The 15,055-nt window shown below is 48.7% G+C and overlaps 1 protein-coding gene across 2 annotated transcripts in view; it reads left to right on the top strand.

The window, feature by feature from the left end:
• ZCCHC14 (zinc finger CCHC-type containing 14) overlaps positions 1-15,055 on the top strand; it is an 87,025-nt gene that overhangs the window by 50,603 nt on the left and 21,367 nt on the right. Inside the window, exons 8-9 of one of the 2 annotated variants that reach the window (XM_082270404.1) lie at positions 3,456-3,510; positions 4,762-5,023. In XM_082270404.1, the coding sequence (XP_082126530.1) occupies positions 3,456-3,510; positions 4,762-5,023 (317 nt within the window). The remainder of the gene's footprint in view (positions 1-3,455; positions 3,511-4,761; positions 5,024-15,055) is intronic. The other variant, XM_082270405.1, reaches the window with a different exon arrangement.

Raw genomic sequence — 15,055 nt, forward strand, 5'->3', positions numbered from 1 at the left:
AAATGGAAAAGGATTTAGGAAAACTAGAAGAATAATCAGAACTCTGGCAACTGAAATTTAATGTGGATAAGTGCAAGATAATGCACCTGGGGCGTAAAAACCCAAGGGCAGAATATAGAATATTTGACACAGTCCTGACCTCAGTATCTGAGGAAAGGGATTTAGGAGTAATTATTTCAGAAGACTTAAAGGTGGGAAGACAATGTAATAGAGCAGCACGAAATGCCAGCAGAATGCTTGGATGTATAGAGAGAGGTATAAGCAGTAGAAAGAGAGAAGTGCTTATGCCGCTGTACAGAACACTGGTGAGACCTCACTTGGAGTATTGTGCGCAGTACTGGAGGCCATATCTCCAGAAGGATATAGATACTCTAGAGAGAGTTCAGAGAAGAGCTACTAAACTAGTACATGGATTGCAGGAAAAAACTTACCAGGAAAGGTTAAAGGACCTTAACATGTATAGCTTGGAAGAAAGAAGAGACAGAGGGGATATGATAGAAACTTTTAAATACATAAAGGGAATCAACTCGGTAAAGGAGGAGAGCATATTTAAAAGAAGAAAAACTACCACAAGAGGACACAGTTTTAAATTAGAGGGGCAAAGGTTTAAAAGTAATATGAGGAAGTATTACTTTACTGAGAGAGTAGTGGATGCATGGAATAACCTTCCTGCACAAGTGGTAGCTGCAAATACAGTGAAGGAGTTTAAGCATGCATGGGATAGGCATAAGGCTATCCTTCATATAAGATAGGGCCAGGGACTATTCATAGGATTCAGATATATTGGGCAGACTAGATGGGCCAAATGGTTCTTATCTGCCGACACATTCTATGTTTCTATGAATCATTAAGTACAAAATTCTGTAATACATAGCACAGAGATGTACATGTGGGTGAGGGTAATGGTCCCGGGCTCCCGTTGCTTCGTTGGTTGAGTGCACATTGACCTGAAGAGGAAACAGACGTCTTTCAGGAATAATTTATTGGACTTCTGGGATGGTTAGGTGGTCAAGGTTGTTCCAGCTTGGTGGGTATGATGCTAGATACTGATAGAGCAGAGGACTCCAATCTTCGTACGTGGGCCATATATTATATCAGCAAAAAAAGATTAAAAACTTGACACTTCAGCATTTAGAAATCGCAGGGACGCCCACCATTTAAACCACATGTACCAAGGCCACTGTGCAACCTAAGCTAGAAGGATCAAGCGCTGCAACTCTCCTCAGATCTCGAAATTCAGTACTGTATAAACAACAAGAGACAAAGAGGACGCCTAGTGCATTATCCCCAGCATTATATGAAAGGGTAAAAGAAAACATAATCCCAAGCCAAATACAAGTCCAGAAGTCCGCTCTCAAACTCAACAAGTGTCCGGATGACAATACCGGCTTATGCGTTTCAGGGGACTGGTACCCTTCTTCAGAGCAGTGGCTGGTGCAACCCCAGCTCAAACTCCCTAAAAAAAAAAAAAAAATTCTTCAAAAGGTCACACCCACCAATCGCAATGGAGAAAGGGGCGGGAAGGAGGGATGGATTTGGGGAATAGCACCACCCACTTGGGTCTCTACTGCCACAACCACCAATCTAATGTCATGTCATGCAGCAACAGGCGCATGACAACAAGTATACCACTCCTTTTGTCTGACAGTTGGCAAAGGGACATACATACACCATTGGGTAATTGGGCAATGTGACAACTCCTCTGCCATCCACTTCGCATTAGAAGTCCCCCCCCTTTCGTATCAGAAGCCCCCCCCTTTGCATCAGAAGGCCCCCCCCCCTTTTTTGCTTCAGGAGCCATCCCCTTTCGCATCAGAAGGCCCCCCCCTTTTTACTTCAGGAGCCATCCCCTTTCGCATCAGAAGTCCCCCCCCCTTATTGATTCAGGAGCCACCCCCTTTCGCATCAGAAGTCCCCCCCTCCCATTTTGCATAAGAATGGACCCTTTCACATCAGAATGTGCCCCCCCTTCGTATCAGAAGTCCCCCCCCTCGTGTCAAAAGGTGGCCCCTTCCCCCCTTTTGGGTCGGAAGTCTCCCCCCCCCCCTTTTTTGTTTCAAAAGTCCCCCCCTTTGCATCAGAAGGTTCACACCCCCCCCCTCACTCATTTCTTATCAGAAGGTCCCCCCCCCATTCGCATTAGAAGTGCCCCCCCTTTCGCATTAGCAGTCCCCCCTCCATTTGCTCATCGTCAGTCCCCCCCCCTTCTCCTCAGCAGTCCCTCCCCCCTTCCCCATTGGAAATTCCCCCCTTTCACATCAGCTCTCCCCCCGTCTTCCATCAGAGTACCCCCCCCCTCCCCCAACGCATGAAGTTGCCACAGGCTGGGTAAAATGTAGTGGGCCAGATGTGGCCTGCGGGCCATACTTTGACTCTAGAGAGCCAGTCATCTGTGTTCAAGGGGTCATTGGCCTACTTAGGAGATCACAGGAAGGAAGGAGGACTGGACAAGTAGAGGAAGGTATCGCGGAGGAAGTTGTAATAGTCGTGAAAAAATAGACAAAAGAGGGGGTGGGTTACGGGGTGTGGAGTAAGGGACGGATAGGGAACATAAAAAGAGAAGGAAGGGAAATCATTTGTTCTGTGGGGCTATATGGTGGGTGGAAAGGCTGGAGCAGTGATGATGATTTGGGAGGGCCCTAGAGGATGGGGAAGGGATCAAAGCTCCACATCAGTGTACACCTCAAGGAGTAATATGTGCAAAGGAAGCTTCCCACCACTTAGCCTCCGACAAGGGAGGTTGGGACCAGACATCTACCAGGTTGACAGACCTAAAGAAGTTGTAAAAGAAGAAGTTTTTTTATCTTAATGCATTCTTTGCATTAAGGTAAAAAGCCTTCTGTGTGTAGCAGCCCCCCCCCCCCCTAATACTTACCTGAGCCCCATTTCTGTCAAGCGATGTCCATGAGTCCCTCGGCTGTCTGGGACTCCTGATTGGCTGGGACACAGCTGTGGCGCCATTGGCTCCTGTGGCTGTCATTCAAAATCAGTTGGCAAATCAGGAGAGAGAGGGGGCGCGGCAGAACCGCAGCTCCGTGTCTAGATGAACACATGGAGCTGCAGCTCGGCTCGGGTGCCACCATAGCAAGCTACTTGCTGTGGGGGCACTCGACAGGAGGGTGGGGCTAGAAGCAGCAACGAGGGACCCGAGAAGAGGAGGATACAGGCTGTCCTGTGCAAAACCAACTGCACAGAGGAGGTAAGTATAAATAATCAAAAAAAAAATGAGACTTTACAATTAATTTAGGTTGACTAGATGATGCATCAGTGGGTGGGCACAATAGATGGCCAAAGGTTTTTGTATTCCTGCTGATCTTTCTATGTATCTTGCCTGTCTTTGCCATATTCTATCTCCATGTTCTATCTCCTCATCCCTTGTCCATGTCAGCATGATTTTCCCATGACATTAGGCGTTTTACCAGCCCAGCTCACCCAGTTGTGTTTGTTGTGTACAGGTTCCATCAACCCAACCCATGTTAAAGTGAACACAGCAGTTGGCCCCCCTATACGGTATGTAAACCCAGACAACGAGAGTTTGATCTAAAAGGTCAGAGGACTTTTTTTATGATCCGCTATGATGGATAAATCAGTACATTTTGAACACTATACGTACATGGTTTGTGTGTTGGTTTTCACCAGATCATTCAGCTTCCTCCCACAGTCCAGAAAACCCAATGGTTGTAGAATTGGCTTTCTTCAAAATTGTGTGCATGCACCCGATACACGCTAAATAAATGTAATCCCAACGTCAGAGTACACCACAGTACCTCTTCTCTGCCACAAGATGTCCTCAGTCTTCTAGGTTGAATAATGCTCAGGACAGACTGTGAGTGCAGTGTGTCATGGCCCCGCCCCCTGAGCAGGTCTCCCTTTAATTTATGGTGTAGTGGAGACGATAGAGTATAAGCTCTTCTGGTGCAGAGACTGATGTGAATGGTTCAATGTTCTCTGTACACCGCTGTGGGGTATGTGAGAGCTATATAAAGGTATAAATAAGTGTGTGACTGTGGCAGGTCATTGGAGTGTAAGCTCCTTTGGTGCAGAGACTGATGTGACTGGCTCGATGGTTTTTGTACTGCACTGCAGTATATGTTAGAATTATATAAATGTATAATAATAATAGTGTGTGACTGCGAGGGGATATTAGAGTGTAAGCTCCTCTGTTAAATCATTTTACATTTTTAAAAGTAAAACTGCCTGGGAGCTGGGACTGCAGGGCGTCTACTATTACCTTTTAATCCTTTCCGTGTGCACCTCTCTGAACCTGGTATTACTTGGTTATCAAAGCCTCAAATATTTAACTTCAGTGCTAAGTTGTCCTCCCCAACCCACTAAACCCCAACTGTCATACCCTTATCCACTGAGTGGGTCTCAACTGCCAACAAGAGCAGTTTTATTGAACAGGAGGTAGTGGGTGGGGCTTAGATCCAAAGTCAGAGAAGTCATGCCCTTATTAACAAATTGAAACCAGCTTCAGAGGGGTGCACAGAGGTACATTTTCTGGCTCCTAGAGATAATATAATACTTCCTGTGTTGCTTACTCTCAGGCAGCATTTTCCGTTAAAATGGCTAACAAGTTCACTTTAAATAAATGATGGTATAAAAATGCTGGATGAATGGAGAGAAGTCCCTGCCAGGCGGTGACCTCACTAGGCCAGGCGCCCGGTTTTTCAGAGCCTATTCTTTAATAAGAACCGGCTGCCTGCGCTTGGCTGTGGGGATGCTGGCGGTTCATATATATCGTTGTGTTCTTCCCCGCAGGCCCATATGTGGTGTCGCCAGTATCCAGTCTTCCCACAGCAGCATTGCACTGCACCATGGCGGCGGGGCCACCATCGGCGGATCACCATGTCCCAGCTCCTCCGCTGTGACATACCGGCCGCAGGTGGAGGCTGCCTCTACCGCCATCACCGCCAGCGTGCCAAGCCCGCAGACTCAAGAACAGCAGGAAATCCTGGAGTGGCTGCGCAAGTTGCGTCTGCACAAATACTACGCTGTTTTCAGCCAGCTTTCCATGAAGAAGGTAACGACAGCCACTGTGCCAGAGCCTGGGACCCGGTATACAGAATGATAAATATGGGAGGGGGGAGGATAGAGGGCCAAAGGCAGAATCATACTGAATTAATGGTAGATGACTGCAGCTGTGAGCACTTTTTTCTTGCTTTGAATATCAGTTGTTTTTGGCTGTTGACATTAAAGAGACCCTGTCATTTTGCTTAATCAGGGTATCTTTAACCATTTCCTGCCTGGGCCTATTGTACAATGACAGCTGAGCTGCCATGCTGTGGTGGACGTCATATGGCGCGATCTGTCACCTGCTATGTCCGCCGAACACAGTGGATGACAAATCGGTGTACTGAGCCGCTGCCAGTACCATGTGATCGCTGTGACCAATTACAGCAGATGACTGTAGGTAGATGATGTTTGTAGGCAATGGGTTTGATTTAGTAAAGGCAAATTTAATGTGCACTGCAAGTGCACTTGCTCTAGAGAGCTTAGTAAATGAGGTAAAGCTTCACTTTGCAAAGAATATCCAATCGCATGCAAAGAGTACCCAATCACATGCAAGTAAAATAAAAAAAATAAAAAACAGCATTTCTCTTCTCATTGACGGACACAGCTCCTGATCTTCTTAACCATTGGGTTATACTGTCCCCTACAGGAATAGGCAGAAAACAAATTTGGCTATGGGCGGTCCCAGGGTGGTGGCAGGGCGCTATGATGGCAATGGGGGTGCGCCGCCGGCGACTGGATGATCGGCTATGTGTGTGTGCGGGGGGGGGGGGGTTGTACCTGGTGGGGGCTCCTGCCAGGGCCCTTTGTCCTGCCTGGGCCTGTCCTTGAGGCCTAGGGATCCCTCCTGGGTCTCTGGGAGCCTCGCGGGGCTGCCATTTTCTTGTAGCTTGTGTGCTCAATGCACTGCGGCCATGTTTGCGTAGTCCGGTGGCCATTTTGCAGTGGTTTGCCACTGAAAATAGCAGCAGCCATGACAGTGGAGCCCTCTGGACGGCAATTTCAACAGTGGGAGCCCCTCCTCATCCCCTGGTGCTGACTTCTGGATCCTTTCATTTCCTGACCGCCGTTCGTACAGTGCAGATTCTCTTGGTAGCTGCGGTGCCTGGTTTCTGCGGGGTGGTGAGTATGGTGGGGTCCTCTCCCTCTCTGCTGAGGATCGATTGGTGCTCTGTGATTGGCAACTGGGTGGTGCTTCCAGAGTGGTGGAGGTTGTCTCTTAGCAGGGTTTTACACTTTTTTGTGGGGTCCCCCTGGTGACTCATGGAGTCTTTGGAGCATATCTCCCCACCTAAATCCCTCTCTGGGGCTGCGGGGCCCTCCGGGTCCCATCCATGTATCAATGCACTGACGGCAGCCCTGGAGTCTCTTTTGATCAACGGGCTGGCATAAAATGCCACCCCGCCTTCCCCTGACTGACAAGGGATCGAAGTCCTTCAGGGGCCTCCTCTGGAGGATCCAAGCGAACTTGGTCTGGCAAGTCAAGTGCGGGCTTCTCCAGAGCCCTGGACAAGGTCCCTTCAGCAGGAAGGTGCGCCCTCACCCGTATCTGGGGTGGGGGGGACATCTTTGCTGGTTCCCGGACCCGTGGACTCCCCTGGTACAAGAACTCAAGTGCATCCAAGAGGTCATTCAGTCCGGCTACAAGATCGAGTTTCGTTCTTACCCTACGATAAGGTTCATCCTTCCGACGTGCGACTGTCACCGGTCCGCTTACAGGCATTTTTTTGGGCGGTGCAAGAGCTTTTAGTTTACAGGTGATGGTCCCGGCTTCAGAATGTTTTCACAGGTTTTACTCAAACCTGTTTATAGTCCCCAGGAAGGAAGGCAAGGTGCGTCCAATTCTGGACCTCAAGGCGCCGAACTGCTTTGTGCAGGTGCAGAAGTTTAGAATGGAGTCCGTTCCCATGGCGGTGGCTTCCTTGCATTGGGGAGGATTTTCTTGCCTCCATCGACATCAAGGACACTTACCTTCACATTTCAATGTGTATCTGTCTCCAGCGCTTCCTCCGTTTTTCCATGGGAGAGGAGCATTATCAGTTTGTGGCGTTAACTTTTGGTCACGCCTCATGAAAGTGCTTCATGAAAGTGTTGGCCCCGGTGCCAGCATTGTTATGCCAATAGGGGTTTGGGGCACTGGGCTACTTGGATGTCCTCCTTCTGCGAGTGGAGTCTCCTACTGCTCTGGTAGAAAAACCTGGAATCACCATACGAGCTTGAGGGCGTTTGGCTGAATTCTCAGAAGTCTGCTCTGGTTCTGTCCACAAGCTGAACTATCTGGATCTGACTCTGGACTTGGCCTTAGCCAGAGTGCTCCTTCCTCAGGACAAACTTCATAAACTACAGGGTGCAATTCGTCTCCTGCTGTCCAGCAGATGGTCATCCCTCCGGACTTGCCTGTGGGTGCTGGGCCTGATGGTGTCTACCTTCAAAACGGTTCCCTTTGGCAGTCCTTTACGAGGTCCCTGCAAGAGAGATCCTGGGCAAATTGGGACAAGAATCCGCAGTCTCTGGACAGTCGGACCCGGCTGAGCCGGGGAACGAAAGAGTCGCTGATATTGTGGCTTCGTTCTTTGGCCCTTCGGCTGGGCAAATCCTTCCTCCCCCTGTATTGGACTTTGGTCACCACGGATTCCAGCCTGTCTGGTTGGGGAGGTGTCCATGGGAAATACTCTGCTCAGGAGATCTGGATACTGGAAGAGTCCAGACTACTTCTCAATGTCTTGGTACTCCGAGCGATCATACTGTGCCTGGAACATTGGACGGATCGTCTTCAGGGATATCCAGTGCGTATTCAATCGGACAATGTCACGGCTGTGGCTTGTGTCAGTCACCAGGGGGCACAAGAGTTCATTCCAGGCCTCTCCGCTGTACACATTCCCAGGGGGGGAAAACTGGCAGACGGATTACCTGTCGGCAGGCGTTGGACCAAGGAGAGCGGTCCTTTCATCCGGAGGTGTTTCATGGCGGCCTCATGGGGTCAGATTCATCTGATTTATGCCTTCCCTACTCTCGAGCTTCAGCCAAGACTTCTTATACGCAGGATCCGGTCATCTTAGTGGCCCCGGACTGGCATCGCCGGGCTTGGTACGCTGATCTGGTGCAGCTGTTTGCCGACATTCCTTGGAAGCTTCCTCTCAGGGAGGATCTGCTGTCCCAAGGACCAATCTTCCATCCTGCTTTACAGTTGTGGGTCAGTGTTTCCAGTGCTGTTTAAAAGCTAGGAAACCTACTTCTAGGAAGATCTATCGTAGTACGTGGAAGACTTACATTGCATGGTATGAGTCTCTTGGGGTTCATCCTCGCTCTTGTTCGTATGATCAGATCTTGACCTTCCTTCAACTGGAGGTTACGCAGAAACTGGCCTTGAGTACTATTAAGGGTCAGGTGTTGGCCTTAGTGGTCTTATTTCAACGGCCCTTGGCCACATACTGTAAGGTTCTGGCACTCTCAGTGCCTCCTATCACATTATTTCCGGGTGATTTCCATCTACCTAGATAGAAGAAACACATATAGGTGTGTTTCCCTTTAAGACTGATGCTGTCATCACTCAGCGCCGGACTAGATGGCTATTTAAATCGCCGGTTCTCACTCACATGTGTTCGTTCAAACACCCTTACCTGGATGCTAACTTGGCTTGAAGCTTTCGTGCTTGCAAGCATACCTCGCTGACGGAACCTCGCTGCGCTGATCCCTGTATCCCGCTTCCGGATCATCCGCTCCTCCTGAACCAACCTTCGGCTGTATTGCTATTAGTGCGAAGTACCCCGCAGGGGAACCCTCTATAAACTTATACTAAGCTTACACTATCTAGCTCTGCATAGTAAAGACTATTTATCACATCTGCATATCTAGATTGCTAGCTCTTAAGACTACTGCTACTTATTCCTGCACTGGGTTGATCTCTCTTGTATGTCCACCTGCTACTCTGTCATCTGCTACCATACATGATTGCTAAACCTACCTGCATCCATCTGCTACTGTCTTACCTTCAAGTGTCTGTCACCTACCACCTCCACTCAACCTGTCTCTTAAATCTTCATCACTGTGTTACTACATACATAAAGTCACTCTAGGAACCAGCTTGTTGAGTGTGTGTATTTACTAGCTGAATTAAGACCTTCCACACATGATGAGTCATTGAGGTTGGGAATGGTATCTCAGCATCTCTCTTACATGACTACTGAAGTGGAATATTTCTGCAGCTGAAAATCCACACCATACATGAAACGCAGGAGCGTTACAGATTGAACGAACCCATGTGAGTGAGAACCGGCGATTTAAATAGCCATCTAGTCCGGCGCTGAGTGATGACAGCATCAGTCTTAAAGGGAAACACACCTATATGTGTTTCTTCTATCTAGGTAGATGGAAATCACCCGGAAATAATGTGATAGGAGGCACTGAGAGTGCCAGAACCTTACACATACTCCCTAGTGCATACTTTTCTTCAGGGAGTTAGACACTTGACCCCTCCATTGCGGTCTGTTGCCACCTTGGGACCTAGATTTGGTGTTCTCAGTCCTCCAGAAGCCTCTTTTTGAGAGTCTTTGGGAGATTCTCCTGCTTACGCTGTCCCAGATGGTGGCCCTTTTTTGGTGACTTTCACCTCTGCACGCAGGGTGTTGGAATTGGCAACGTTATCCTGTCGTTCACCTAACTGGTGATTCACGGGGATTAGGTGGATCTCTGCTCCTGTCTGTGGTTCCTTCCTCAGATTGTCTCTGATTTTCATTTAAATGATGACATTGTGTTGTCTTCCCTGTGTCTCAGGCCAACACATCCGAGGGAAATTGCTTTGCATGCCTTGGATGTGGACCGGGCAATTAGGGTGTACCTGGCAGCTACGGAGTCTTTTAGGAAGTCAGACTCACTATTTGGGCTCACGGATGGACCTCGAAAAGGGTTGTTCATTTCCTCTGCGACCATTTCCAGATGGATCAGGCAGATTGTGGTTCAGGCCTATTCCATTCAGGGTCAGGTTCCTCCTTTCCCTGTCAAGGCACATTCTACTCGGGCACTCAGTGCCTCCTGGGCCTTCTGTCATCAGACGTCAGTGATGCAAGTTTGCAAGGGGGCTTCCTGGTCGTCGGTGCACGCTTTCACAAAGTTCTATAAAGTGGATGTGTTGGCATCTGCGGATGCTTTTTTTGTCTGCAAGGTTTTGCAGGTTGCTGTTTAGATAACCTGGTCCTCTTTGAGGGTGTATTGTTTTTTTTCAGGTGAGCTCCAGTTGTTTTGGTTGAGCTCCTGTTTACCTTTGTGGCTATATTTAGCCTTGGGAATTTATTTTTCGCTGTTCCCACACCCCATGTTTAACACTGCTTTGGGACGTCCCAATGGTTAAGAAGATCAGGAGCTGTGTTCGTCAATGAAATAAAGAGAAAATGGGATTTTTGACTTACCGTAAAATCCATTTCTCTGATGTTCATTGACGGACACAGCACCCACCCCTCTGTGTAGTTGTAATTCTTCTGACACTGCTTGTAACAAAATTGAGTACCTATAGCGGAGAGAGGGAGTATATCCCCTGGGACTGCCCATAGGCATAGCCAGACTTTTATTTTTTGCCTAGTGTCCTACTCCTTTAGGGGGCCCTATATCCCAATGGTTAAGAAGATCAGGAGCTGTGTCCATCAATGAACATCAGAGAAATAGATTTTATGGTAAGTCAAAAATCCAATTTTTTGCTTGCACATGATTGGATGATAGAAATCAGCAGAGCTTCCCCTCACATTCAGAGCAACTGCACTTGCAGTGCACAAGTATACTTGTAAATCAACCTAATTGAATGGCTTGCATTCATAGCCATTAAATGTACTGTTGTGTTGATCTCTGTGGTTGGTGACAGTGATCACATGGTACAGACAGGACCAATCACAGTGCATCTGTACCATGTGATCGCTGTGGCCAATCACAGCTTCACAATAGTACACACTGAATAAATGGTTGCAATCACAGTGAAAAACCTGATCACTTCCCCAGAGTAGTACAGTATCACTATGGTAATACTTTAATGCTCTGGTGACAGTATGTAAAAAAATAAATAAAAAAAAAAAGATTATTTTATTACATACTGCCACCAGTCAGTGTATCTGATCACCACACCAGTTAAATGATGACACTGTACTGGAGACAATATATAATAATAATAAAAAAAAAAAATAGTGAAAGAAACCACATTTTTCTAATAATTTTACAAAAAAGTATGACAAAAAAATTACAACTTTACAAAAATTGCAATGCAGCTTACTAAATTCCTCAGACTGCCTACTTTCCAAAAATGGGTCATTTGGTGGGTGGGGGGGGGGGGGGATTTGTAGAGGCATGGCATTTTAGGGCCTCAAGAAATGAGATAGACCATCAGTACATCAGGATTGATATATATATATATATATATATATATATATATATATATATATATATATATAATATATTTTTTTTTTTTTTCACTGACCATCGATATAAGGAGCATTCCTCCCACTGACCACCAATATAAGGAGCATTCTTCCCACTGACCACCAATGAATAGACCCTTCTTCCCCCCTGACTACCAATATAAGGGGCATTCTTACCACTGAACACCAGTAAAAGTAGCCATCTTCTGACTGTCCACCGATATAAGGGGCTTTCTTCTCACTGACCACCATTGTAAGAGGCATTTTCTCACTGACCACCATTTAACCGGTTTTCTGCCCACGGACCACCATTATAAAGGGCATTCTTTCCACAGACAACCAATGTAGGGGCGTTTGTCCTACTGACCACCAATGTAGGGGCGTTTGTCCCACTCACCACCAATGTAAGATCTATTTTCTCTTTCGTTCCACGACGGACACCGCTCCTGATCTTCTTAACCATTGGGTTATACTGCGCCCTACAGGAGTAGGACACTAGGCAGAAAAAGTCTGGCTATGCCTATGGGCAGTCCCAGGGGGTATACTCCCTCTCTCTGCTATAGGTACTCAGTTTTGTTACAAGCAGTGTCAGAAGTTATTTCTGTTTAGTCGGGAGTACGGAGTTCCTTGCTGGGATCTCTGGTCCTGGCAATTTTTCTTTTTAGATAGAATTTTCTTCTTCTGGTTTGCTTCCTGTGAGATCTACAATTAACTGCCGGACTGGGCGATGGGCTGGATAATTTAGGTCCAGTGGTCACCCCAGTCTGGCCAGTGAGCGTGCGCAGACTTGAGCTCCGCGCTAGGTCGACAGCGACAAGCCCCACCAGACGTGGGCTGGCCTGCAAATTAAACGTCTTGTGAGTGCGCATACGATCGGGTCTCGGCCTGGGTCGCAGCGTTCCTCCTGGCCGACAGCCCCCCATTTCGATGGAGAAGAGGTTCTGTCTGGAGCAGTGGCCGCCTGGTTCCTGGTATGGTAAGTAACTGTGCCCCCTCTCCTGGGGGGTTTTGGGGTGGGCCCCTCCAAGGGACGGTCTGACCCCTGGGTTCCCCTCCTTCCCGTTAGGCACCCCCCCCCTCATCGGTCTGGTGGTCCCTGTGGGCCATCTTGCCCCCCATCCGCCCCCCCCCCCCCCGCCCTTCACTGACACTGGGGCTGTGCATGGCCTGGTTCACCGCCTAGGGTAGGGGCAGGGTTCTGTACCAACAATGGGGGCGGTGGGTGCGCCGCCGGCAAATGGGCGATCAACTGTAGGGGGGGAGGGGGCTGTACCTAGTGTGGGCTCCTGCCAGGGCCCCCTCTTCCTGCCTGTGCCTCCATTTTTCGGTGGTTTGCCATTGGAAATAGCAGCGGCCTAGACAGTGGAGCCCTCTGGGTGGAGATTTCGGTGGTGAGAGCCCCTCCTCATCCCCTTGTGCTGACTCCTAGATCTTTTAGTTTCTTGATCGCCGTTCATACAGTGGAGATTCTCCTTGTAGCTGCAGTGCCTGGTTTCTGCGGTGTGGTAAGTCTGGTGGGGTCCCCTCCCTCTCTACTGAAGATCGATTAGTGCTCTGTGGCTGGCAACTGGGTTGGCTGCCAGAGCGGTGGGGATTGTCCCTTTAGCAGTGTTTTACATTTTTTTGTGACTCATGGAGTCTTTGGAGCACGTCTCCCCACCTGATCCCCTCTCTGAGGTTGCGGGGGCCCTCTGGGTCCCATCCATTGAAGCACTGACGGCGTTCCAGGGGTCGTTGGTGTCCCAGGTGGAGGTGGCTTTTGGGCAGCGGGCTGGCAGAAAGTGCCCCCCAGCTTCCCTTTGCCTCATCAGATCCTGAATATGATTTGGCCACCGCGGACATGGGTCATCCTGCTGGGTCTGCGACCATGCGCCCTGGATCCTCATAAAGTGAGGAGGATTCCTTCTGCAACCGTGTATGAAAAGGCGCTGGTGGACACACTGATTGTAGCTGTGCGTGAGACGTTAAGGATGGAGGCGCAGGTTCCATTTGTGCATTCACAAGCCATCCAGAGCAGAAAAGGTGTTCCCTTTCCCCTCCTATTTTGACAGAATTGTCACTAAAGAGTGGGGACGACCAAAGCGTCCCCTTTGGGTCCCTAAGCGATTTTGCTAGGCAATACCCCTATGAGGAGTCCCTTCTTAAGAAGTGGATTGTTCCACTGGTGGTGGACCCTCCGGTTTCCAGATTGAACAAGGCAACCATGATTTCGGTTGAAGAGTCCCCAGCCTTTAAGGACCTGGCTGACAGGAAGACGGAGGCTGTGGCCTGCAATGTGTACACCATGGCTAGTTCGGGATAGAGGCCGATATTCACCATTGCCCTAAAGTCGCAGACTCTGACCGAATGGGCTAGGCTTTTGCGCCGTGACCTAGATGTGGAGTAGCCTCCTCCCTGCCTTTGCTGAGCTGGCAGACCAGCTGGTCCAGGGGCTGCAGTTTATCTGTGATGCCTCTTTGGATGCGGCTCCCCTAGTGGCTCAGGTCTTTGTTTCGGCAGTGGTCCTTCGGCGTGTCTTTTGGCTCAAATGCTGGTCTGTGGACTAGACTTCTAAAAAGGCTTTGACTGATTCTCCCTGCCAAGGAGATCGCCTGTTTGGTGCTAACCTGGATGACATCATTAAAGGTCTCATAGGGGGAAAGAGTACTTTTCTTCCGCAGGCTATTAAGGGCCAGGAAGCTTGTCATAGACGTGGGCTGCCCTCCTCGGTTTATAAGCAGTTTTTTCATCCCTCAGGGTCGTCTGACAAGAGATCGGAGCCCTTTGGGGCCTTCTCTGGAGGATCCAAGCAAACTTGGTCTGGCAAGTCAAAAGCGGGCTTCTCCGGCCTCGCGGATAAGGCCCCTTCAGCATAAAGGTGCGCCCTCACCCGTATCTGGGGTGGGGGGGGGGGACATCTTTGCTTGTTTCCGGACCCGCGGACTCCCCTGGACCTCAAGGAGCTGAACTGCTTTGTACGGGTGCAGAAGTTCAGAATGAGTCTGTTCGCACGGTGGTGGCTTCCCTGCATTAGCGGGATTTCTCTTACGACATTAAGGACGCTTACCTTCACATTCCAATATGTGTCGGTCTCCAGCGATTCCTCCGCTTTGCCTCCGCTTATTTGTTTAACACTGTTTTGGGAAGTCCCATTGGTTAAGAAGATCAGGAGCTGTGTCCATCAATGAACGAAAGAGAAAATGGGATTTTTGACTTACCGTAAAATCCATTTCTCTGATGTTCATTGATGGACACAGCACCCATCCCTCTGTGTATGTAATTCTTCTGACACTGCTTGTAACAAAACTGAGTACCTATAGCAGGGAGAGGGAGTATACCCCCTGGGACTGCCCATAGGCGTAGCCAGAATTTTTTTCTGCCTAGTGTCCTACTCCTGTAGGGGGCAGTATAACCCAATGGTTAAGAAGATCAGTAGCTGTGTCTGTCAATGAACATTCGAGAAATGGATTTTACGGTAAGTCAAAAATCCCTTTTGTATTGGGATTTTATGTGATAGACCAACACAATGTGGCACATAATTGTGAATTTGATGGAAAATGATAAAAGGTTTTCAAAATTTTTTACAAATATCTGAAATGTGTGGCGTGCATTTGTATTCAGCCCCTTTACTCTTAATACCTCTATTTCAAATCGAGTGGAGCCAA

This window comes from Pelophylax lessonae (genome assembly GCF_965119305.1).
Source record: "Pelophylax lessonae genome assembly, chromosome: 10".
Taxonomy (NCBI): Eukaryota; Metazoa; Chordata; class Amphibia; order Anura; family Ranidae; genus Pelophylax; species Pelophylax lessonae.